This window comes from Delphinapterus leucas, chromosome 7, assembly GCF_059928025.1.
Source record: "Delphinapterus leucas isolate spDelLeu-1000000601 "Yukka" chromosome 7, BTC_Dleu_Yukka2, whole genome shotgun sequence".
Taxonomy (NCBI): Eukaryota; Metazoa; Chordata; class Mammalia; order Artiodactyla; family Monodontidae; genus Delphinapterus; species Delphinapterus leucas.
The window spans coordinates 7,387,988-7,412,862 of NC_143135.1; the positions used below are offsets into that span (position 1 = coordinate 7,387,988).

Genomic DNA, 24,875 nt, shown 5'->3' on the forward strand with positions numbered 1-24,875 from the left:
AAACCCATGTCCCCTGCGTTGGCAGGCGGACTCTTAACCACTGCGCCACCAGGGAAGTGCCCAGTCTCCTTTTCTAAGAGTCCCACTTTCTCCCATAAACTGGGACCCCTGCAGGATAGTTACAGAGAATTCTTCTGAGTCCCTCTTTTTCCCTTAGCTCTAGGCTTAGCATTTTAAGGGGTCAGATGAGGCAGGAGTGGCTAAAATGTACTGAGTTCCTACTATGGGCTCAGCACCACGCTAGACATTTTTACAGCTGTGACCTTGTTTAATGAAAACAGCACCACAGTTTTGTGAAATAGGTTCTATTATCCATTTTACAACTAAGAAAACAGGCTCAGGGAAGCTAAGTGAATTGCCTAAGGTCACACAACTTACGTCTAGCAAAGGATGGGATTTGAACTTAAAACCCAATCAAGTAGCCAGGGCTGGATGTGCTGGAGATGGAATGACACCAGGGAAACAGAGGCAGGGATGGTGGGCAGCAGGCCCAGCCCCGCTCTGGAGACAGGGGCTGAGTTCTAGTCCTACCTTGGCCTCTCCTATTGGGAGACCATGGGTGAAACTTTGTCCCTCTCCAAGCCTCAGCGTCCAGGTATGGATTTGATGCCCCTTGGAGGTCTCTTCCAAGTGAATGTTGCAGAAATCGAGCTGGATGTGAAGAGCTCCTGGCCCTTCCTGCAGGACACTCCCTTACTCTCCCTGCCAGCTAGTGGCCAAAGGGCAGAGCCACCTATTAGGTAATGGTTAACTGGACCCGACACCCCATCTATAAGGAGCCACACCAGCTGGCCAAGACTCCACAGGATGCAGTGCGTGAAGGTGCTTGGAGGGGTGCTGGGGGCCGCTGCCCTCTTGGGGCTGGGGATCATCCTGGGCCACTTTGCCATCCCCAAGGGGACTGACCTGCCAGCCCCCAGTGCCTCAGCCTCCCAGGACCTGGACCTGGAGATCCTTGAGGCTGTCATGGGACAGCTCGATGCCAACAGGATCCGGGAGAACCTTAGGTGAGAGGCCTGCCCATGTGCCCCTCCTGTTTGCCAGAGGCTCCTCCCTGACCCTGGGCCCACCCTGCAGAGAACTCTCCAAGGAGCCGCACCTGGCCACCAGCCCCCGGGATGAGGTGCTGGTGCAGCTGCTACTGCGGCGCTGGCAGGACCCGGAGTCGGGCCTGGACTCAGCCGGGACCTCTGAGTACGAAGTGCTGCTGTCCTTCCCCAGCCAGAAGCAGCCCAACCGTGTGGATGTTGGTGAGGTCCTGCTCTGGCCTGGGGAGGCCTGTGGGCCGGGGGAGCTGCCGGCCCAGCCCGGACACTGCCCTCTCTCCACAGTGGGTCCTGCTGGGGGCATCCTCTTCTCCTCCCAACGAAGTGAAGAGAACCTGACTGGGGAGCAGGGGGACCCCAATGTGGTGCCACCATATGCTGCCTATGCTCCCCCCGGAACCCCTCAGGTGGGCCTGGGACACCCCCTCCCCACTGCCATGGCCCAGCTCCCGCTGGCTTCTACCCCAGCTGCTCCCATCCTGACCCACGGGCAGTTGAAGAAAAGTGCCTCAACTGGGGCTCAGCCCCACCCAGAATTTACTTGCTTCCACACTCCACTACGACTCCTTTTGCCCATCACTTAGTCATTCAACAAACACTAATGGGCCCTGCTCAAAGCCAGGCCTGATACAGGGTATCTGGACACAGAGCAAAGCAGGTGTGACTTTGTCTTGGGGAGCTTATAAGCTCTAGGCGAGGTTGGGGGACAGAATCTAAATCCTTCATCCTGCCACTCAGCCTTTCCCCTTCTTTCCTGGGCCTGGCTCTAAGGGTCACCTTCTCTGGGGAACAGGGCCTCCTCGTCTATGCTAACCGGGGCTCGGAAGAAGACTTCATGGAGCTATACCAACAGGGCATCAAACTCCAAGATAGCATCGTCCTGACCCGCTATGGGGGTGTAGGGCGCAGGGCTAAGGTAAGCAGCAGCCCCCAGTGGACAGGAGGATGTGTGGGGAAGGGGATGGAGCAGGGCTGAGGGGTAGGCCAAGCCCTGGGCTCAGGGCAGTAGAGGGTGAAGGACTCCTTTCACCCACCAATGGCCTGCTTTGGCACTTTGCCCAGCCAGGCTCTAGCCCATTGATTGGCCCAAAGAACACTTAGGTGCTGTGTGACCTTGGATATCTCCCCTAACCTCCCTGAGCCTTGGGAAATAAAGGAATTGGGCACATTTTTCAGCTTCGGTATATTCTGGAAGTCTAAGTCCTCCTGTGACGTAGTTCTTCTGAACATTCGACTTAAATCCCTCCTGTTGTCCCTTCCTCCACAACTTGCTTCTTTTCAACACAAATTTTTTTTTTTTTTTTTTTTTTTTTTTTGCGGTACGCGGGCCTCTCACTGTTGTGGCCTCTCCCATTGTGGAGCACAGGCTCCGGACGCGCAGGCTCAGCGGCCATGGCTCACGGGCCCAGCCGCTCCGCGGCATGTGGGATCTTCCCGGACCAGGGCACGAACCCATGTCCCCCGCATCGGCAGGCGAACTCTCAACCACTGCGCCACCAGGGAAGCCCTCAACACAAAATTTTGACTGAGGGTTACATGTTTGTGTTTTCTTAAATGTTTACTTACTTATTTATTTTAATATAAAAAGGTATAGAGTGGGAGCAGGGACTAGGGTGTTAGTCTTTAGTGGGTCCAGAGTTTCAAATCTGCAAAATGAAGAGAGTTCTGGAGGTGAATGGAGGTGATGGTAGCACAGTAATAGGAATATACTTAATGCCACTGAACTGTATGCTTTAAAATGGTTAAGATAGTAAATTTCATATTATGTGTACTTTATCACAATTTAAAAAGAAGTAAAATAAATAAATAAATAAAAGAAGTGCCCATGATAAGAGCTGGGGGTAAAAAAATGGAAAGAAAAGAGAAGAAAGGCGAACAGGTGTGGTGGAATTATACAGATTATGAAACTTCCAGTTTTAAAAAAAAAAGTATAGAGTGAAAAAGTTTTCTCATAATGCCATCCTCCAAAAAGGTAGCTTGTTTGTTTGTTTATGGGATATGTATCCAGAGTTTCTTTGGGAAGAAGAATATATGAAGATATATTCTTACTTCTTTCTCCTTTTATATAAAAGTAGCATAAATATACTGTTCTGAGCTATGCTTTTTTCACCTTAATATGTCCTGGAGATCATTCTCAATTGGTACATAAACTCTGTCCTTGATCATTTTTTTTTTTTAATGTACTGTTTTGTTTTTACTGTCCTAAAATATATGTAACATACATTTTACCAGTTTACCAGGTTAACCATTTTTAAAATGTACAATGCAATGGCATTCAGGATATTCACCATATTGCACAACCGTCATTACTAACCATTTCCAGAATGCTTTCATGGTTCCAGATGAAACTCTGTACCCATTAAACACTAACGCCCCCATTCTCCCTCTGCAGCCCCTGGTAACCTCTATTTGACTTCCTGTCTCTATGAATTTGCCTCATCTAGGTACCTCACATAAGAGGAATCATGTGATATGTGTCCTTTTGTGTCTGGCTTATTTCACTTAGCATAATGTTTTCAAAGTTCATTGATGTATCAGAAGTTCACTCCTTTTTAAGAATCAGTAATATTCCTTTGCACATTATATACTAGGTTTTCCTTATCCATTCATCAGTGATGGACGGTTGGGCTGTTTCCACCTTTTGGCTACTATGAACAGTGTTTATATGAACATGGGTCTAGGAGCACATCCTCCTTCTTTTACACAGCTGCATAGTGCTCCACTGTAGGGCACCTCCGTTTATTTAATGACCCCATTGATGAGCCATTGCCTAGGCTCAACAGTCTTCTGCTGCCTCAAGCAGCACTGCAACAAATGACTTGCGTTAAGTATCATCTTGCCGGTGGGAAGACAGATCTGTCCTGGCTTCCACAGTGAGGGAGGGAGGAAGAGGAACAAGATGTGCCCCCTTCTCGCCCCTCCCTAAACACAGCCTCCTCTGCCTTCTGCAGGCTGTGAATGCTGCCAAGTATGGGGTGGCTGGGGTGCTGGTGTACACGGACCCTGCAGATATCAACGACGGGAGAAGCTTGCCGAACGAGACCTTCCCGTACTCCTGGGGCCTTCCTCCCTCGGGGGTGGAGCGAGGCTCCTACTTTGAGTATTTTGGGGACCCCCTGACTCCTTACCTTCCAGCCAACCCCTCCTCCTTCCGCCTGGACTCTGACAATGCCTCTGGATTTCCCCCAATTCCCACTCAGCCCATTGGCTTCAAGGATGCAGAAGTCCTTCTCTGGTGAGCTTTTGCCCTGGGGTCCTTCCCACTCTCCAGTGGCCCCCAAACTTCAACCCCAGCACCCATATTTGCTCTGATGGGCCTCCCCCTCCTCCCCAGCAACCTGCAGGGAGCCTCAGCCCCGGCTGCCTGGCAGGGAGCCCTGGGCTGTGACTACAAGCTGGGGCCCGGCTTCCGTTCTGATGGTATCTTCCCAGCAGGCAGGTGAGATGGGGCCCCCTCCTCTCCCAACGCTCCCCTTCTCTTCCCTTGTTATGCTTCCTTGACCCTGGTTTCCTCAGTGCTCACTTCAAGGCCTGGCCTTTCCCTTTCTCCTGTCTCCCAACCCCTCCTTGATTCCAGAGTATCTGTCTTGTCTTTGGGGAAGCCTGTGAAACAGCTGCGTGCCTCACAAGGCCCTGTGGGGTCCCCCCCCACCTCATCTTGGACCTCCATTCTCCAGCCGCCCCCTCTCTTGAACACACCCAGCTCCTTCCCACATCAGGGCCTCTGCACTTGCTGTTCCTGCTGATGGGAACATCCTTCCTTACGCTCTGTCATTCCTGGCCTGCACTAACCTCCCCACCTGCCACCAGGTACCTTGTCGGTGTCCTCCCAAGCCCCTTCACTGCCTGCAGTTGTTCAATTCCTTGGGGTCTGCCTCCCTCAGGAGAGGGAGGCCCCACGAGGGTGGGGTCCATGTCTGTCTCAGTCATCGCCCAGAGCCTGGTACGCTGCTGGCATACACTAGGTATCCAATAAGTGAGTGAGTACAAAGGAGAATTGGAATCAGAAGAGCTGGGCTCTAGCCTCGCTGTCTCTCCTGGTATTTCCAGGCAAGTGATCTTGCCAGGTCCCTTTCCTGCTCTGGGCCTCAGTTTCTCCTACTTTGGTGGAGGGGAAGACTCCTAACACCCCTACGCTCCCCCAGCCAGGTGAACGTGAGTGTCTACAACCGCCTGGAGCTGCGGAACTCCTCCAACGTCCTGGGGATCATCCGCGGGGCCGTGGAGCCTGGTGAGCGCCGCCTCACTGTTCCCTGCGCCCCCAGGACCCGGCCCTGCTCTGAGCGCCCCTGACCACGCCCCCTCTGCCCAGCCTGGCTGCCCCGCCCACCCTCGCTCCTCCACTTGGGCGTCTGACTCTGCTCCTTCCGCCAGACCGCTATGTGCTGTATGGAAACCACCGGGACAGCTGGGTTCACGGGGCTGTGGACCCCAGCAGTGGCACTGCTGTCCTCCTGGAGCTCTCCCGCGTCCTGGGGACTCTGCTGAAGAAGGGTGAGCGGATCCTGCTCCCCTGGTCCAGGGACTCTCTCCCCAGGAGGTCGCCTCCAGCTCAGTCCTCCCCGAGCTTTTGGGCGTCCTGTCCCCCCTCCTCTCTCTCATTCTCCAGTCCCCACTTGGGCGTAGCTTGAGGGCCCTGGGGGCAGACATGCATGGACACCAGCCCTGGCCTCGCTCGAGTAGCCCAGTGTGGTGCAGGGAACTTGTGCAACACCTTCTGAGGGTTTCCTGGGCCCCTCCAATGAAGCGAGGCCAGATGTGGCCTCGAGCGAGGCAGTGCCCAGGCTCTGCCCTCAGGGAGTCTCAGCCCAATTGAGGCAGGGGTGACAGACAATTGTCAACTCAACAAATATGTCCCCCATGGCTACTATGTGCCAGGCCAGTTCTAGGCACTGGACATCCCCCAGTGAACACCAGAGTTCATGCTGTAATGACAACTGTGAAACGTGCTATAAGGAAAAATATCTACGAGGCTTTCCAGATGCAAGCCAGAGCGCAGGGAGGCGGCAGTTCTGGGAGCGGTAGGGGTGGAGATCCAGGTGGAGGGCACAGCATGTGGGAAGGAGCAGCTGGACCAGGTGGCAGAGCTGGATATTTCCTAAAAATAAGGACATTTTCTTTCACAACCACAGTGCAATGCTCAGAATCAGGAAATTAACAATTTTGCCAATTGTTCTGAAAACTTTTGTTTTTAAATGGGCAAAGTACTTTATTTTATTTTACTTTTTTGGCTGCATTGGGTCTTCGTTGCTGCGCGCGGGCTTTCTCTAGTTGCCGCGAGTGGGGGCTACTCTTCGTTGCGGTGTGTGGGCTTCTCATTGCAGTGGCTTCTCTTGTTGCGGAGCAAGGGCTCTAGGTGCACGGGCTTCAGTAATTGTGGCACATGGGCTCAGTAGTTGTGGCTCGCGGGCTCTAGAGTGCAGGCTCAGTAGTTGTGACGCATGGGCTTAGTCACTCCAAGGCATGTGGGATCTTCCCGGACCAGGGCTCGAACCCATGTCCCCTGCATTGGCAGGCGGATTCTTAACCACTGCGCCACCAGGGAAACCCGGCAGGCAGGTTCTTAACCACTGCACCACCAGGGAAGCCCCTGTTCCAATAACTTTTAGAGCAAAAGAAATTTCTGGTCCAAGAACCAATCCAGGATCACACGTTGCACATGTAGTAGTTGCATGGGTCATTTGTAATAGTTTCTTAGCTGTTCTTTCTTTCATGATCCTGATATTTCATTTGTTGACTGTCCCTCAATTTGGGTTTGTCTGATTAGATTCATCTTATGCATTTTTGGCAGAAAAAAATGAGAAATTTTCATTGCAAGCATGTAATCATTTTACACTTAAAAATTTTTTTTAGGGCTTCCTTGGTGGCACAGTGGTTAAGAATCTACCTGCCGGGCATCCCTGGTGGCGCAGTGGTTGAGAGTCCGCCTGCTGATGCAGGGGACGCGGGCTTCTGCCCCGGTCTGGGAATATCCCACATGCCGCGGAGCGGCTAGGCCCGTGAGCCATGGCCGCTGAGCCTGCACGTCCGGAGCCTGTGCTCCGCAACGGGAGAGGCCACAACAGTGAGAGGCCCGTGAACCCAAAAAAAAAAAAAAAGAATCTGCCTGCCAATGCAGGGGACACAGGTTGGAGTCCTGGTCCGGGAAGATCCCCGGGCCGCGGAGCAACTAAGCCCGTGCGCCACAACTACTGAGCCTGCGCTCTAGAGCCCGCAAGCCACAACGACTGAAGCCCACGCACCTATAGCCCGTGCTCTGCAACAAGAGAAGCCTGCACACTGCAGCAAAGAGTAGCCCCTGCTCGCTGCAACTAGAGAAACCCCGCGCGCAGCAATGAAGACCCAACACAGTCAAAAATAAATAAATAAAATAAAATAAATTTTTTAAAATTTTATTTATTTGGCTGCACCGGGTCTTAGTTGTGGCACGCAGTATCTTTTAGTTGCGGTATGCGGGATCTAGTTCCCTGACCAGGTATCGAACCCAGGCCCCCTGTCTTGGGAGCGCGGAGTCTTAACCACTGGGCCACCAGGGAAGTCCCTATACTTAAAAATTTTGGTTTAAAGCAAAAAGATGAGGAATGATCAAAGGGGACTGAGTTGCATCCAGAGACGGGAGCACAGCCAGGAGCCCATAGCGCCGTGGAGGGGGAGGGGGAATCTGAAGGCGGTGAGGGGGTCAAGCAAGGACCTCGGAGGCTTCCGGGAGGTGGCTGAGGCCCGTGGCAAGAGCAGCGAGGGCACAGAGACTGGAGATGGAAGCCAGGCTGCGGGAGGCTATGAGAAGCAATGTGGGGCATTGGTTAAGCCCCTGGATTCTGGAGCCAGGCCTTGGATTTGAACCCTGGCTCTGCTGCCTACCAGCTGTGTAATCCTGGCAAGTCAGTTTCCTCAATGGAGAGAGTCATAGTCTGTCCCTCACGACGTGTCGTAAGGATTGGCTCGAGGTGGCTAACGCTCTAAGGATAATGTGAAGGTGTCATCGCCAAGTGAAGGTGATTAGGGGAGAGTTTGGCATAGGGTGCACGGGGGAGAGAGCTGGGGGACCTCTGATCAGCACAGCCAGAGAGAAGAGGGGCATACGGCCTTCTGGCAGAAGGTACCACCTGACGGAGGGAGATCGGTGTTGGCGTCAATGTTGGGGGCTGTCACAGAAGCGGAGGGGCGCTGGTAAAAGGAGGATGGAGCCTCAGGGAAGGCTTGGCCAGGGAGGTGCCAGGACCTACCTCCAGTCGCCTGTGCCCGGCCCGTTCCAGCCCTCCCTCCTCTCCACATCCCCAACCTTCCCCCTAAGCCACCCCAGGATCCGAGGAATCTTGCCCTCCAGCCCTTTATCCCCCTCCCCAGGCACCTGGCGTCCCCGAAGATCCATCGTGTTTGCGAGCTGGGGGGCAGAGGAGTTTGGGCTCATCGGCTCCACAGAGTTCACGGAGGTGAGCGAGCCCCGCAGCTCGCCGCTCGAGGGGGTTTCCGGGGCAGGGCAGCGCGGGGCTGACGGGGTCCCACCCACCTGCAGGAGTCCTTCAGCAAGCTGCAGGAGCGCGCCGTAGCCTACATCAACGTGGACATCTCGGTGTTTGGTATGAGGGGCGGCTGGGCTTACTCGGGGAGGAGGGAAACGAAAGGGCGGGGCCCGAATAGAGTCTTTCTCGGATCCCCTCACAGCCAATGCCACCCTGAGGGCGCAGGGGACGCCCCCGGTCCAAAGCGTCATCTTCTCTGCAGCCAAACAGGTGGAAATGGGAGGGGCTGGGAGCTGGGCTGGGAGGAGGACGGGCGGGGCGGGGCTACACGGGGTAGGCGGAGCCGGAGCTGGTACTTATTAGAAGGGCTGGGGGTGGGACTGAGGCTGCGGGGTGGGCCTTGTAGGACCCGCAGGACTGTGCGTGGGCTGGAAACTTGGGTGGGCAGAGAGGAGGACCAGCCTGGTCGTGGGGCCTGGGGCGGGGCCAGCCCCGAGACTAGATCCCCCTCCGCTCAGATCCGCGCACCAGGCCCCAGCAGTCTCAGCATCTATGACAACTGGATCCGATATTCCAACCGTAGCAGCCCGGTGTACGGCCTGGTACCCAGGTGAGCCCAGGGCCGGGATGTGGACTCCGGGCTGGTGAGCTGGCCCAGCGCCCTGCAGCCTAACCATCTTCCTTCCCGCAGCCTGGGCACTCTGGGTGCGGGCAGCGACTACGCACCCTTCATTCACTTCCTGGGCATCTCCTCCATGGACATCGCCTACACCTATGACCGGGTAAGCGGACACCCCTCCGTCCCCCATCCCGGTTCCTTGCTCCACCAGCCCCCTCCTCTCCTTCGGGCCGCTCCAGTGCAAACTGAATCCGGCTCCATCACTCATTAGCTGTGCTACCTCAGCCAAGTTTCTTTACCTCTCTTGAGCATGTTCACCCTCATCTATGTTATTTTATCAAATTTAAGATACAGCTGAGTATAAGATGCACTGTTATGATGCGCACTATTCAGGAGGGAAAAAAGCACTGTCAAGTAGTTGCAGGATGACAGTGATTGTAAGAAGCATCCTGATTCCAGAGATCTTAAAACGTTTATCTCAGAATAGCTTAAATAACAGTATAAACCAGGGGTGGTCTGAGGGTAAAGTGAGATAAGGGATGCAGAGTGCCCAACCTGTCTCCCTGTTTGATGCTCCAAAAGGCCCTTTCACCCCTCCATGGCTACACCACTCTTGAGTGGTGGAGTTGGGATTTGAATCCTCTTGTCTGACTGCAAACCCCAGGTTCTTCTCCTTCATGTGAAACGGGAAACTGGCACCTGACCCAGCTTTGTCACTTATTAGCTGTGTGATGTCAGGAAGGTTACTTAACCTCTCTGAGCCTGCTTCCACCTCTGTAAAGTAGGAATCCTAGAACCTTCCTCACAGATGTGGTGACAGTTGAATTGAAATAATGTCTCTACATTGTACACTTCCTTCCACTTCCCATCCCAAGCTTGTCACCTCTGGGTCTTGTTCCCCCAGAGCAAGACCTCAGCCCGGATCTACCCTACCTACCACACAGCCTTTGACACCTTTGATTACGTGGACAAGTTTGTGGACCCTGGTGAGGACGAGGGCAAGGGGCATCCTGAGGCTGGAGGAGGATGGGCTGAAGACTGAGCCCTGGCCTTGTTGCGCTTCTTGCAAGGTTTCAGCAGCCATCAGGCCGTGGCCCAGACCGTGGGCAGTGTGCTTCTCCGGCTCAGTGACAGCCTTTTCCTGCCTCTTAATGTCAGTGACTACAGCGAGACCCTCCGCAGCCTCCTGCAGGCTGCCCAGCAGGACCTTGGTGGCCTGTTGGAGCAGCACAACATCAGCCTGGGTACGGAGCCCCCCCCAACATTGAGGAATGGGGAGCCCTGCACCCCCAGGGCTAAGATGCTGGCTGTTCCCCACAGGACCTCTGGTGACCGCAGTGGAGAAGTTTGAGGAGGCAGCCACGGTGTTGGGCCAACACGTATCAGCACTGCAGAAGGGCACCCCCGAGTGAGCAAGGGCTGCAAGCAGGTGTCTGGGAGGGCGGCATCCAGGGTGGGATGCAGGCTGGCAGCTGGGCTGCTGGCTGTAGGGTGACCAGAGGGCCCGGTCACCTCCAGCCCCCTACAGGTGCGGATGCTCAATGACCAGCTGATGCTCTTGGAACGGACTTTCCTGAATTCACGAGCCTTCCCAGAGGAACGCTACTACAGGTGAACCTATCCTGAAGCTCTTCGAGGTGCAGTGAGGCTGGGCAATGGGCACCCGCTGGAGGGACGAAAATGTCAGTTTTGCTGGCCTTTAGAGCACAACCCAGTCCCTTGAGACAGTTGGGGAGTCAGGCTTAAAGGATGGGAGGCAAATCGGTGAAGGTCACCCTGGGACTAGAACCTGCATCTCTTCCCACCACCAGTGGAGAGGGGCTTTTGTGCCTAGCTGTATACAGGAGCTGTTCCGGGCTGAAGCTCCCCTCTCTCCTGGCCCCTGAATGGTCCTATCCTCCCCCATTTCTCCTGTCAGCCATGTGCTCTGGGCACCCCGCACCGGCTCTGTAGCCACGTTCCCGGGCCTGTCCAATGCCTGCTCCAAGGCCATGAACACAGGCCCCGGATCTGCAGCCTGGGCTGAGGTGCAGAGGCAGCTCAGCATCCTGGTGGTGGCCCTGGAGGGCGCAGCAGCCACCCTGAGGCCTGTGGCTGACCTCTGACCCTAGCCCTCATTCTTCAGCTCCCATCCCCACCCTTTATCCTAACCCTCTCCCACTCCAGTTTTCTTTGAGTGTGTCCCCGTCTCTCCTGATGCTAGGAAAGGGCACGACCACAGGACCCTCTCAAACTTCTGAGGCAACAGCTCAGGGCCCCACCGGTGCGGACACTTGAAGGGAGTGACAAGCCCCAGATGAAACTTTCCCTCTTCCTGGCTCTTGGTTGTCAAAGGGTGAACAGGAGATAGGGATGGTGGGGATGGCAAAACCACCAACTGCTCTTGGTGGTGGGTGGGTTAGGATGTGACGCATAATGGCAACCTTAGATGTCAACTCAGAGACCACCAGAGCTACTCCTCAGTGACCAGCAGGGAAACTGAGACCCAGGGTGGATAGGGCATTGCCCAATTTGGGTTCTGCTCCCCCCACGCCCCTAGCATGTCTCAACTCCTCCCTGCCCTCCCCAAATAAATTGAGCCTAGCTGCTGTCCTTGCAAGACAAGTTCCTTTCACTTATTTATTTATTTTTAGACTTATTTATTTATATTTGGCTGCGTTGGGTCTTCGTTGCTGCGTGCGGGCTTTCTCTAGTTGCGGCGAGTGGGGCTACTCTTCACTGCGGTGCACGGGCTTCTCATTGCCGGGGCTTCTCTTGCTGCGGAGCACGGGCTCTAGAGCACAGGCTCAGTAGTTGTGGCACACGGGATTAGTTGCTCCGCGGCATGTGGGATCTTCCCTGACCAGGGCTCGAACCCCTGCGTTGGCAGGTGGATTCTTAACCGCTGCGCCACCAGGGATGCCCAACGAGTTCCTTTTACTGTGTGGGAATCATGAAAAGAAACCCTGAGCGCTTCAGCCCCACTCCTGGGGCTCGGGGAGACTGCACAGCCCTCCTCACGCCGCAGACTTGGGTCTCTCCACAGCCTCATCTTCCTCCTCTGCCGTGACCACCTCTTCCAGGGTGCGCCCTCCAAGCTTGTTCCCCACCAGTGCTTGGCAGGTCCCGGCAGGTGGCAGCCCCTCCTCAGTGTAGTGACCCCTCAGGAACACAACTCTCTCCTGTCCATCTAAGGGCAGTCCATGGGCCTGGCACAGGTCCCGTGCCTCCTTGGGCCCATCCAGGGCCAGCAGGTGGACCATGAAGCCCAGGGGCAAGGTCTGGCCTTTGGGGGTGCTCAGGGCACGAGCGAGGCGGGCCAGGGCTCCCCGGCGGGCACGGCCCACATGGCACTGCACGGCGCAGCTCTGCAGGTAGGGCAGGGTCCGGAGCAGGCGAAACAGGCGTGCAGTGTTGCCTTCGCGGAAGGCAGAGTCGACTGCCAGGGCAGTGCGCAGGGCTGGGCGGGAACGCAGGGCAGTGGGCAGCTGCAGAATCTCGTGAAGGGCCTCCACCGAGCCTGTGGGGGCGGGAAGCCCGAATGAGGACGCTGATTCCTTCTGGAGCAGGCCCACCTTCCGTGCCATCCCCTTAGGTCTCCCCCTATCTCCCCTCCCACCTGCTCGGGTCTTCAGCCACGCCACCTCCGCCACCTCCTTCCGGCCCTCCTCGGAGCTCATCACCCTACCTCACTCCCCACCCCACCCCCACCTCCCAGTCTGGCTACGCCCCTCCCCCAGGCCAAGCCCACCCTCCCTCCCCCTTTCCCCCTTGGCCCCTTCCTAAGCCACATCAGAATTTGTTGCCAGAGGTTCGAGAACCCCTTCAAATAGTCTGGGTCCTCATAATAAAGTGAGGCAGTGTCTACAGAGGAAGGAAACAGGCCCAGATAATTTAATGACTTGCCTCAGACTGCCTTAGAATTTGTACGTAGTAGAACTTGACCCAACCAAATCTGAGTTTTCTGACTTCCAACCCAGTCCTTTCTCCACTGTCGTAGCTGCCCCAAGATTTGGGAGTTGCTTCTGCCACATCCTCCTCTGTCCGCCTGGTGAGGCAATTATTTTTTCAAATTCTGCCTCTGCCCCCCTTCCAAGAATCACGACACTGGAAACTTGGGTCACTTTTTGTAAACTGAGGCTTCTGACCCATTAGTGGGTTGTGAAGTCAACAGCATTTTATTACAACTAAAAAGAATTTATTAAAATGCACCATCCATCCATAGAAAAGATCTAGTCTTGAACCTTCTGTTTCAGATACGTTTGTTAGCATATGCGTTCTTGGCTGCTTTGTAACACTGACTGAACTGGAGGTTTAAAAAAATGCTTGAAAACCACTATCTAGGTCAACTGTCCCATTCTAACCCCAACCCCTCCACTTTTGTAACGAGAAAACTGAGACCCAAAGATGGGAAGAGACAGGCCAGAAGGTCCAAGTAGGAGCTCGGTACATCTTGTGCATTGGCTGAGACACACATTTAGGAGGCAGGGATGGAGAGGGAGCTACTGGTGAGGTTTTAAAGTTTCTCCTTCCTTTCCCGGCCTCCACTGTCCTCACGGAGGGCCGCCTGCCCCTTGTTCTATCGCGGGGACCCCGACTCACCTAGGTTATAGAGCAGAAAGAGGCCCTGGAAGGTGGCCTGCCGGGGGTAGGGCCCGGCGCCCAGCGCATAGCAGCGCCGCAGAGAACCAAAGCCCTCCTGCACCTGGGCCTGCAGCAACATCGGGTCCGCTGGCCCGTGCGCTGTGCTGGGTCCGAGCCGCGCCACCACTGCCAGCAGCACTGCCAGCGCCGCTTCCAGCACCAACGCCGCCTCGACGTCGCCCGCGCCCTGCAGGGCCAGGTCCAGCCGCACGGCGCGCAACCGGTCCGCCACGAAGCTGGCTACCTCTGCGCGGGACGCGTCGGTGCGCTCCACCACCTCGCTGGCCAGGTAGCGCACGGTGGCCAGCAGCACGGACGGCGGACGCAGCTGACTCGGTGGGGGCCGGATCTTCCCGGCGGCCGGCCGGCTGTACTCCTTCACTGCGCGCTGCGGGTCGGCTCGGGGCCTGTGCCCGCGACACCCCGGCGCCACCTCGAAGCGGTGCAGGCGGCGCTCCTTTTCGCGCTGGGCGCGCTCAGCGGCCGGACACATGTCCACGCACGTGCCCACGGGCAGCCCGTAGCCGGACATGGGTGGGCTGGGGGGGAAGGATGGGCGCTCAGCATCCCGTGGACAGGTGCGGCCACTCGCCCCATCCTGCGGGGAAGCACGCCAAGGCCGTCGGAGGCTCAGGGGAGGCGGGGCGGGGCCGACCCCGACGGGCCCGCCTCCCCGCCCTGGTCTAAGCATCCCCGCCGCCCGTTTGGCTCCGCCGTTCTCTCACCGAGTCCTGTGGCTTCCCACAGATCTTCGAGCAGGCCTCCCGAGACGCTCTGCATTGTAGTTCAGTGTCAACACCGTTCCTCACGCTCAGGCCCAGCTAAAGCCCGCCCATCATGCACCTCTGCGGTCTGGGCCACTCCCATGATGCACCGGTTTGTAGTCCCTTCCGCAACCAATCGCTTTGTAGGAAAGGCGGGGCAGGAGTGGGGCCACGCCTTCCCAGGCTCCAGCCCTCTGAATCATCACGGTTTGGCTTTGAACCACGGGCCCGAAGTGCGTGCACCCGCTTTGTTTCCTCTTCACCCAATAATCTGGCTCAAGGGGCCTTGCTGTCATTCTCTAATGCTTCCCTGGAGGCTCTTCTCCCTATTTTCTAGATCAGGGGTCAGCAAACTTTTTCTGCAAAGGGCCAGAACAGTAAATGTTCTGGGATTTACAGGTCGTAACCAGTCAACTCTGCAACTATTCAACTCTGCTGGTGTAGTGAAAAAGCAACCATAGACAACACGTAAACAAGCCTGGTTGTGTTCCAATAAACTTTTATTTTTTTAGATACTTACATTTCATGTAATTTTCACCTGCCACAGAATATTATTCTTTTGAATTTTTTCAACTATTAAAAAAAAGTAAAAACTCTTCTGGCTTGTGGGCCTTACAAAAAAAGGCAGTGGGCCATATTTGGGTGCAGGACATAGGCTGCAGACCCCGGTTCTACATGGATAAACAAAGAGCCTAGGGACCAGAGCTGCTGCTCACATATCAAGATAGAGATAGGCAGGATCAGACTTGTGAGTCCCTGATTCCAAGGCGGCAGGTGTGGTCAGGGAGCTGAGAATTCATTATTTGTCTCATTCTTGGTCCAGTTACACACAGAAATGGCCTCTGGAGTTACAAGACCAGAAGATCAGGCCAGGCACCAGGGAGAGGAGAAGAGGGTGGCTGGCAGTGCTGGAGCTAGAGTCCTGGGAAAGGGTCCTCTCCCATCTCAGGGTGGGAGCTGGGACAGATGCAGGTGCAAAATTTCCTCTGCCCGCTTCAGGTACTCAGCCGCCTTCTTCTTCACACCCTCCCGGCGGGCAGGTGATGGGTCACCTGTGAAGACAGAATGGCTCAGCAGAGATACCTGGGTTCAGAACCCCTGGTCTAGCCCCTTACAGTTCAGAGCATCACCATGTGTCTTTCCCTGCTCCCTGGGAGGCAGATATAGTCTCCCCATTTTACAAATAAAACTGAGGCCACCCAAGGTTATACAATTGGCCAGTGATGAGCAATTCTGATCCTTGACTTGTTTTTTACTTTCCTCTCTCTTCACTGCACCAGCCAGTACCCCAGGCCTGACCCTCCGCCCTCCAGTCCCGCTCACCAGAAACTCCCTGAAGCAGGATGTGCACACCATCCCGGTAACCCTGCAAAGCTGCAGGGTAGGCGCCTGCCTTCTCATCCCGTAGGGCCTGGGTGATGAGCTCTGTGGCTTCGCTCAGATAGGCAGGGGTGGGCCCTCCTTCCTCGTCCTCTTCCTCCGCCTGCCCTCCTGGCTCCCAGGGTTCCTGGTCCAGTCTTTCAGATTCTGCCTCCAATGCTGCCAGCTCACCCATGTGGGTAGGACTGGGGCCTACACCTTCTGCAATCAGATATGGAGGACTCAAGCCAGACTGGACCTCCTATTCCCAGGGCCTGCTGTCCATCCCCAGACCTCTCTTGCCCACCAACCTGTCCTGGGTTCTTCAGTGCCTGAGCAATCCAAAAGCCACTTGTACATAGCACACTAGCCATGATCTATTTGATTGGTGGGGTTCGTGTACTTTGGTAAAAACACCCTTACTTCCCTAATTCATTGTTTCCCTTTCCTTCTTTCTTTTTCTTTCTTTCTTTCGAGGTATAATTGATTTACAATATTATATAAGTTGCAGATGTACAGTGTAGCCTAATTCTTTCTTTAGGTACACATTAACATTAGTTTGCAAGCTCTGGGTCACTGGTTCTACTTCCGTCCTGACTACGCTTGACCTATAAATCCAAGAGTTTCCTCCATAAAGTTTAACTGAAGGATGCTAGACCAACTATGCCAGGTCAAGGGCAGAAATGCTCCAAGCCTTGTAATCTTAGGATAATGGATCCAGAAAATCTCAAGGCTTTTTTAAGGTTTTACAATTTCAGTTGAGGCCCCCAAATGTGAAGACAGTGGGTGGTAGGTATTCGCACATTCCAGAGAGAAGGGCTCTTATATCCTCTAGGACTGGCAAAGAGATGGTTAAAGATGCCCTCCATAGCTTACACAAAAGAAGGCTAGAGATTTGGTGAATCTTTGATGAAAGGGCCTTTGAAGGGAAGGTGCAGGACTGGGAACCACCGCTGCACACCACCGGCCTGGAGAGGGAAGGGTGGGCCTCTCTCCAACCCTATCCAAGGGACCCCATGTGGAGACCAGGGGCCTCTTACAGGAAGGGGAGGTGACATCTCACTTCCCAGTTGGACTACAGCCCTCCCTGTGTTGCTAATGGAGCAGAAGACGGAAGAGTTCTTGGGATGCCCTAGTACTTGAGTTCAAGAGCCTGGTGTATGTGCTGAAGCGAGAGAGACGAGCGCCGGCTCCTCGCCTGGAGAATTCCGATGGTGAAAGGCTGGCTGGAGGTGCCCACAAAGTGGGGCAAGGGTAGAAGGCAGCATCTGAGTGAAGTGCACTTCCAGGCCTGGTGTGGGCAAGGGTTTAGGAGTTTGTCCGTGGGCCAAGGGAATGTCTTATGGGAGCTGCCTTTGAGGAGTCTTGACAGGCTCCTGCCCAAGCATCTGGGCACTGGGTACCCCAGGGGGTTTGGCTGGGGCAAGGCAGAGTATCTGGATGCCCGCCTACCGGTGGCCGGTTCATCAGCCATGGTGACACCACTCTTGCCTTTCCCCTCCAGTCCCTTCTTTCCCTTCCCCAGCCCTGGGAGCGGGGCAGGGGGATAAGAAGAACAAGAAGAGTAAAAGGACAGTCCTCACACCCTTGTCACCATGGCCAAGGGCAGTCAGGCCTGAGCTGGCGGGGACGTGGATGGGAGAAAAGTGGATGGGAGACTGAGGTCCTGATTTGGATCGGACCTCAGAAAGCTAAGGGCCTACCCAAGAGGTCACCAAGGGAAGCCAACAAAATGGGCTTAAAAAGACTGCTGCGGAATCCAGAATGAAAGTGCTGCATGATGATCCGGAAGTGCAATCAGCCACTTCAATACCCCAGTTGCAGTAACAGCATAAACTTGGAGAATTTTAAAACGGAAAGACCCCGTGTCTCAGAGCCTGGGATGGTCAAGTCCCTGATCTGACAAGGAGCTCAGGACCAGGGCCTCCATGGGGGGCCTTCCATCTCTGGTGCCCTCACATGTCAGTGGCTGCTCCAGGGGCCTCCTCTGCTGTCCTCTGAACCCAGACCTCCCCTCCCTTGACCAACAGGGCCTCTTGGCAGAAGATCTACAGCCAGACCCCAAGCTAGCTAGGAAACTCCACCTCGGGCTTCCAGAAAAGGAACTGAAATCCTCCCGGGACACGGTGACATCCTGCTGGTTCCACAGCTTTCTCAGGGAGAAGATGCCATGGCGGGAAGTGGCTCACTTCCTCCGTGGTTGCTCACTGTACAGGACCGTCCAGCTCGCCAGCACGGGGGAAGGTCACTGCTTCTAATTCTCACCAAGGCTGCCTTTTGCCCACAGGGGCCGCCTTTCTCAGATTTACATGGGCAAGGCGAGGCCAGCCACTGGCTGTGCCCGCCTCTGCCTCCCTGCCCCTAAGGACCTCCTGCCCAGCTACCGCCCTCGCCCCACCCCTCACTTGTCCCAACTTGTTACCTTCCTTGGAGAAGGGATCAAAGAGGGCAAGCTCAGCCTCGGTGAGGGGGCCTCGGCCAGGGGAACTGGACGCCTCCTCGATGCTCCCACAGTTAAACAGGAGATCCAGGGCCTCCTGGGCAGGGCTGGATGGCAGGGGGTCCACTGAGGAATAGATCATTGAGGACATGCCTGCTTTTATTATTTCCCAGCTTTTAAAATGTAATTACCCTCTCACTGTATCCTTTCAGCAACCACAGGCATACATAAGCCCGTTCTTAGGGTTTGTGCCCATTTTACAGATTAAGAAGCTAAAGCCCAGAGAAGGAAAATGACCTGTGCAGAGTTCCTCAGCAGGATGGTGGTAGAGGAGCTGGGAAACACCCCAGGCTTTTCACTGAGGAGGGAGTGGTCCCCACCCCCCATATACACATGCTCTGGGCCCTCCAGCCCTGGCTCCTTCTCCCACCCCATGTACCTGGCACCTCCAACTCCTCGAGGCCCCTCCTCTCTGCAGGGAGCGGCTGGGGCAACCAGGGCTCATGAGGCTGCACCCGGGGTTCATCAGGGGGCGGTGTGGGGATCAGAGGGGGTGGCAGGATATGCACGTCTCTGGACATCTCGGAGGGCCGTGTCACCTCCCCACCCTTCAGGAGAGAAAGACCAGCCACGGGGAGTCACAGGGTGCAGCCTGGTGGGCAGGTAAGCTTCCCAGGTACAGAGGACGGGGGAAGAGCAGGTACACATACCCGGAAGAACTCCTTGAGTTGGGGGCTGTTGCTGAGTGCGGGGATGTGCACAGTAAAGCGAAGCAAGTCCTCGGCCCCCTTTCGCCGCTCCTCGATCACCGAGGCTTCAAACCGGCCTGCACCCGCCAGGACGAGGGGCAGGGAGAGAACAGTGACCCACAGGGGCTTCTGGCCCCCAGGCCACTTTTCCTGGTTCTGAGGAGCCCACTGCCCCCCTCCCCATTCTCCTAGGAATCTTCCTTGGCTCTGCCTGGGGTGAGGGTCTTGCAAGGAGGGACCAACCTCCCTATTCATCCATTTACCAGATGTTTGTTGAACACCTACTATGCGCTAGGTTCAGAAGGTGAATGAGAGAAAAGCAAGGTCTCTGCCCTCATGCGTATCACATCTTAGACAGGGGGAAGCAGGCAACCAACAGGAAACAAATAATTACAGGTGGTTTTGATGTATTAGGGAGGAAAGTAAGACTTAGGGGAGCTGACTCACCCAAGGTCACACAGCAAGTAGCCCCATTTTTAGTTTCACTGTTCTGGTCTAGGTATCATGCAGAGTTATTTAACTCTGGGCTAGTTATCATGCTGTCAGGGTGGGTAGCCTGCTGTACTTCGCATTACCTGGCATAATCTACCAGGAACGAGCTTTCACCTTGCTACAAAAGAACATCTCCTCTGAGTCTAGAGATACACGTAACAAGGAATATGAGCCTCACATATAATTTACGATTTTCTAGAAGTCACCTTTTTTCTTTTTTTTGGCCGTGCTGCACCAGCTTGTGGGATCTTAGTTCCCCGAGCAGGGCTCAAACCCGGGACCACAGCTGTGTAAGTGCCAAGTCCTAACCACTGGACCACCAGGGAATTCCCGAGAAGCCACATTTTACAAAAGTAAAAAGAAACAGGTTAATTTTAATTATACACTCTACTTAACCCAGTATATCCAAAATATTCTCATTTGAACATGTAATCAATATGTAAATCACTGAGATAGTTTACATTCTTTTCTCAGTGTGTATTCGATCAGACAGCACATCTCAGTTCAGATTAGCCACATCTCTGGGGCTCCTCAACCACAGGTGGTCCGTGGCTGCTATTTCTGGACAAGCACAGGTCTAGAGGAAACACTGGCTTGTGGCTTGGAGTTCAGGTTCTGCCACTTACAGGTCAAGCCCCTTCATCTCCCTGAGCCTCAGTTTCCTCATCTTGAAAATGGGGCTAATGAGAACAGGAATGTTAAAGGGCTCAACACACAATAAGGGCAGAGCAATTTCCCCATCTGTCAAATGAGGCCATCTCTAAGGGCCCTTCCAGCTGTCTGAAACACGTCTTTGCCAGGAGTTTCAGGGTCCCTCTATCCAGTCCTCACCAGCAGGGGTCCCCTTTGCTCAATGCCCTCTCCATCTTTGGCCTGAAAGCTGGGATCAAGACTCACCAAACACCTGGGCGCGGGGGAAGGCAGGGAACTCCTCCAGGCGGCGGAAGAGGTTGCGGTGGGTATAGGCCAGGTCTCCATGCAGCTTTCGAAAGTCACTGTACCGCTTCCAGACCACCACCTAAGAGGGACACGTGACTCGACAGGGCTGAACAACGGTAGGAAGTGGCCTTCCCCACCCCAAGCCTGGCCCCACACTGTGTGTGCATTAGGGCATAGCACCCCCTCCTCCCAGGGCCAGCGAGGAAGGGGGGCTGGTCTCCTGGCAGAGTTACCCCCGTCCCTTTACTGTTTCCAGGTCTGGAATTACGAAATGGTCCCTTCCTCCCAGGAGGCTCACCTCTTTGACATCCTCCGGGTCCCTCTTTGAGATGAACTGAGGAAGAAAGTTAAGAACCAGTGAGACCAGAGATTGACATCGCAGACACCCGATCACCCTGTAAAATTGGGGCCACCTCCTAGCCACCTTCAAAGGGGCAGAGCGCTTTGGCCAGTGGTATCAAGGTGTCCTGGCTTTAAGGCTTTGAGTGTAACTTTTAGCAGTTTTTCTACCATGCACCTTAGTTTCTTCATCTGTCAAATTGTTACCTGTCCTTGGACTCTTTAATCAACAGAAATTGATGAGGCCAGCTGAGAAATTCAGGCACGGCTTCATTGGGACCTAAGGCTTTACTGGTTTGGGATAGAAAACAAGTAACATGTGCCCTTATCCGCTGTCTCCGAGGAGGGTTGACTGTTTCCTTAAATGGGGTGAGGGCAGGGGCAGATCTGTGGGTTGGGCTGGAGGGGCGGCTTAGGTGGTCTGCCCACCCCCTTGGTGGTGCTGTGTGCAAGGATCATGCGCAGTACCCTGCTTCTGCTCCAGGCACCTCAGAAGTGGCAACTGGTTTGTGGTCTTTTTGTATCTTATTGTTCATAATTGCCTAGGCTTTGCAGGCATGCAGTTATTTTTAGCCCCTTATAGTTTCTTTTTTTTTTCTGTTTGTCTAGGTGCAAGTGCAAGCACTCCAGTAAAGGGTCCCAGGTCCCAGCCTGTCTCAAAATGGGAGGCTCCATCCCTAAAGGCCCATCTAGAGGACTCCATTCTCAGCCCAACTTTTATCTCAGGTCCTTCAAAGGGTCTCTGCATCTCCTTCGGAAAACAAAGAACCCCAAGTTCTCTAAAGAATGAGGTTCTGTCCCAGGAGCCACTTCTCCCTTAAAGGAGGAAGCCTCTGTGTGTGAACACTCCCGGACACAGAAGAAACCCTCACTGGGGTTGTGACCCAGAAAGAGCAGACTGGTGTCTTAGGTGGAAAAAAAGACTCCATTTTCATTATGTTACGTTCATAATAATTTTAAAAAAAATCCTACAGTTTGAAGTAACTTTGACAGTTTTCAAAACATCTGTTCATTATCCTAGACCCCAGGGAGGCAGACATGATTCACATGCCCATTTAAAAGATGAGGAAGTAGAGGCTCAGAGAGGGGACATGACCTGTGGAGGGACTGCTAGCAATGAAACCCTGGACTTTGCTTTTCACAACAGACTTGCCTAAAATATTTTGGATAAAAGAAACTATATTTAAAAAACATTGAGGAGGACTTCCCTGGTGGCACAGTGGTTAAGAATCTGCCTGCCAATGCAGGGGCCACGGGTTCGATCCCTGGCCCGGATAGATCCCACATGCCACGGAGCAACTAAGCCCCTGCACCACAACTACTGAGCCTGCTCTCTAGAGCCCACCAGCCACAACTACTGAGCCCACCTGCCACAACTACTGAAGCCCGCGCGCCTAAAGCCCATGCTCTGCAACAAGAGAAGCCACCACAATGAGAAGCCCGCGCACTGCAACGAAGAGTAACCCCCGCTCACCACAACTGGAGAAAGCCCGTGCACAGCAACAAAGACCCAACGCAGCCAAAAATAAAAATAAATAAATTTCTAAATCACTTTGGAAGTCTCTACATTTTTGCTCCACTTTAATAGTCATTAATGCACCAGTTTAATATTTGCCTACTTCAAAATTGTAAAAGTACAAAAATTTTACAGTGAAAAATCTTCCCTAGGCAGTTCTTGTATATCATTCTACAGATATTGTTACACTGTTTGTTTTTAATTCTTTTCATGATTTCCTCCGTCTTTATATACGCTTATAACGTTGTTACTGCTTCATACATCAACTTCAGTCTTTATCTATTGACTTCCTGCTGTGTGAAGAGGCTTACTCCTTAATTTCTTTTGACCTGTATGAATTTTTAGTCATACACAAGCATTATTTTTAAAAAAATTAAAAGTAATTCAACTCCTTAAAGGGCTTTTATATAAATATCAAACAAACCAATAGATAAAACTTACTCCAAGAGATTGGAGAACTAACCAGTATTTGAGCTGAGCCAGAGCTTTCATGTTAACTTAAAAGAAATTCACAGCCTGACGGAGAGATGTCACGCGTTGCGCGTGGTCACCCACACCTCAGTCTGGGAACGGCTGTCACGCCCTTTTAAAAAGGCACCGCCCTCCTATGGCCCCGCCCCTTGATGGCTAAAGAAGAAAACTAAGGCCCTACCGGCACCTCCCCTTAAAGGGGAAATCCATATCTGTCGTCTAACATGGGAGCTTGCAGCAGCGTCTTGCCTTAACGTAAAACACGGCCCCCCCCCCCCACCTTGTTAAAAGGGCAAAGTCCCCGCTGGGCCCCACCTCACCTGAGCCGTCACTTTGTACTCTGTGTAGCCCTTTGGGTGGGTCCGGGGGTCGGAGACAGTGTAGTGCCGCAGGAAGTCGTCCTTCGCCTGGCGGGACATGGCAATCGAGCTGGAGCAGAGCTGACCGCTCCTCTGCCTCCTCCACGCCGCCCCCGCCCCTGCCCCTCCAGGTCAGTCTCCGCCAGCCACAGCCTCTCCCGGGCCTGCGCCCTTCGTCCTCGGGCCCAGGGAGCTGGTCGCAAGTGACAGTGCAATTCTCGGCCAGGGCGCTTGGCCAAGGGAGCGTCTAAAAAGTCCTCGGTTGTTGGTAAAGCAGGAACTAAGTGATTTGAGAATAAGGATTGGGGAGGTTGGATCAACTCAGGTCTGCTTAGAGATAAGCCCACCCCATGAGATCGTAAACCCTCATCACATATCTCCAAATGACTTCTCCTTTGCTTCCCAATTCCCTTCTTTCATCCATCCACCCAACTTTTATTGTGTTCAGTATGTGCCAGACATTGCCAAGTCATTTCCCTGTCTCCTTCCCGAGGATTCACTAAATTCACGTTTTCTGGAAAGGTGGGGGGAGCAAAAAGAACTCCAGAGAAGCACAATGGCGTCATGGGTTCTGAAGTCACATGTCTTTCTAGCTGCAAAAGATTCCCTTAACTACTCGAGCCTCAGTTTGTCATCTCTAGAATGGGGATGTTTATAATAGAATCTACTGCAGTGGATGTTTCTTTTTCCTTTGTTGGTCTGTCCAGTATTCACCCCTGCCTCTTTCTGTTAGCACCATAGCACCAGATCTTTCGAGGTAGTTCGCTAGTATGTGCAGCCCTCCAGCCTCTTCGTCCAGAATCTGAAGATGCCAGCCCCTTTCCTTGCCCCAGGTCCCAAGTGGGGGCGGGGGATTCCCTCCTGAAGCCTTGAATCTTGAGTGAGGGACAGAGGGCACAGTGCCTGGCAAGGGGACTAAGTTGTTCCTTGAGTACAGTGCTGGCTGTGGGTTTGGCTGCCCAGCCTTTGGAGCACTCTGTTTTCTAAGCCTGGATGTCCGACCTCCATCGAGATGCCATGAGTTCCCAGTATCCTTCCAAGAGAGGCTTTTTCTGCTAAAGACAGTAATCTGTGTCTGGGCAAACCATCCAGGACCCTGACTGATACTGCTGAAACCGAGTGGGGCCTGGGCACAGAGGCCTCCTTTTGTCCACCACTTCTTTTAGGCAAGATTCCAGCCTCCATGACCTTTCCTGAGTTCCAAAGGGCGGATTGGAACAGTTGCTCATCAAGGGAGGAGCAGCCAGGAAACCACCTGAGGCGAGATTAAAGGGACCAGAGAAGCTCATCCAGATTGAGATGACCACCTGAGATTAGCCTGCTCACGCCCTTATCTTGTCAGAGACCCCACCTTTTTTTGTTGTTGTTGTTAAATTTATTTTATTTTTTATTTTTGGCTGCGTTGGGTCTTCGTTGTGGTGCGCGGGCTTCTCATTGCAGTGGCTTCTCTTACTGCGGAGCACGGCGCACAGGCTTCAGTAGTTGTGGCACACGGGCTTAGTTGCTCCGCGGCATGTGGGATCTGCCCAGGCCAGGGCTCGAACCCATGCCCCCTGCATTGGCAGGCGGATTCTTAACCACTGTGCCACCAGGGAAGCCCAGAGACCCCACCTTTGAACCACTGTTTTAAAACCCTCCATCATATCCTCTGGGGTCGGGGCACATAGTTTTTCGAGACAGAAGCCCGGTGTGTTCC

General features: G+C 54.1%; 3 protein-coding genes across 9 annotated transcripts; 1 reads left to right on the forward strand and 2 right to left on the reverse strand.

Moving 5' to 3' along the window:
* Nucleotides 1-773: 773 nt before the first annotated feature.
* NAALADL1 (N-acetylated alpha-linked acidic dipeptidase like 1) lies at nucleotides 774-11,736 on the forward strand. The gene is made up of 18 exons (XM_022592269.3): nucleotides 774-1,007; nucleotides 1,078-1,250; nucleotides 1,332-1,453; nucleotides 1,840-1,962; nucleotides 3,998-4,281; nucleotides 4,381-4,485; nucleotides 5,192-5,277; nucleotides 5,421-5,540; nucleotides 8,394-8,479; nucleotides 8,563-8,626; nucleotides 8,712-8,779; nucleotides 9,028-9,119; nucleotides 9,201-9,291; nucleotides 10,033-10,114; nucleotides 10,199-10,372; nucleotides 10,449-10,536; nucleotides 10,647-10,739; nucleotides 11,047-11,736. The coding sequence occupies exons 1-18, from the start codon at nucleotides 808-810 to the stop codon at nucleotides 11,231-11,233; spliced, it is 2,238 nt and encodes a 745-aa protein (XP_022447977.1). The 5' UTR covers nucleotides 774-807; the 3' UTR covers nucleotides 11,234-11,736.
* Nucleotides 11,318-14,604, reverse strand: SAC3D1 (SAC3 domain containing 1). 2 transcript variants are annotated; one of them, XM_022591522.2, is made up of 3 exons: nucleotides 14,477-14,604; nucleotides 13,710-14,290; nucleotides 11,318-12,627 (listed from the first exon to the last, which is right to left on the reverse strand). In XM_022591522.2, the coding sequence occupies exons 2-3, from the start codon at nucleotides 14,281-14,283 to the stop codon at nucleotides 12,125-12,127; spliced, it is 1,077 nt and encodes a 358-aa protein (XP_022447230.1). In that variant the 5' UTR covers nucleotides 14,284-14,290; nucleotides 14,477-14,604; the 3' UTR covers nucleotides 11,318-12,124. The 2 variants fall into 2 exon arrangements, with proteins under 2 accessions (XP_022447230.1, XP_022447229.1); XM_022591521.2 differs by having other exon boundaries at nucleotides 13,710-14,602.
* A 393-nt stretch (nucleotides 14,605-14,997) lies between these two features.
* Nucleotides 14,998-23,361, reverse strand: SNX15 (sorting nexin 15). 6 transcript variants are annotated; one of them, XM_022591524.3, is made up of 8 exons: nucleotides 23,141-23,361; nucleotides 20,793-20,828; nucleotides 20,453-20,573; nucleotides 19,025-19,140; nucleotides 18,754-18,922; nucleotides 18,297-18,467; nucleotides 15,839-16,096; nucleotides 14,998-15,567 (listed from the first exon to the last, which is right to left on the reverse strand). In XM_022591524.3, the coding sequence occupies exons 1-8, from the start codon at nucleotides 23,237-23,239 to the stop codon at nucleotides 15,461-15,463; spliced, it is 1,077 nt and encodes a 358-aa protein (XP_022447232.1). In that variant the 5' UTR covers nucleotides 23,240-23,361; the 3' UTR covers nucleotides 14,998-15,460. The 6 variants fall into 6 exon arrangements, with proteins under 6 accessions (XP_022447232.1, XP_022447233.1, XP_022447234.1 ...); XM_022591525.3 differs by having other exon boundaries at nucleotides 18,297-18,440; nucleotides 23,141-23,359; XM_022591526.3 differs by lacking the exon at nucleotides 23,141-23,361 and adding an exon at nucleotides 22,791-23,053.
* Nucleotides 23,362-24,875: the final 1,514 nt, after the last annotated feature.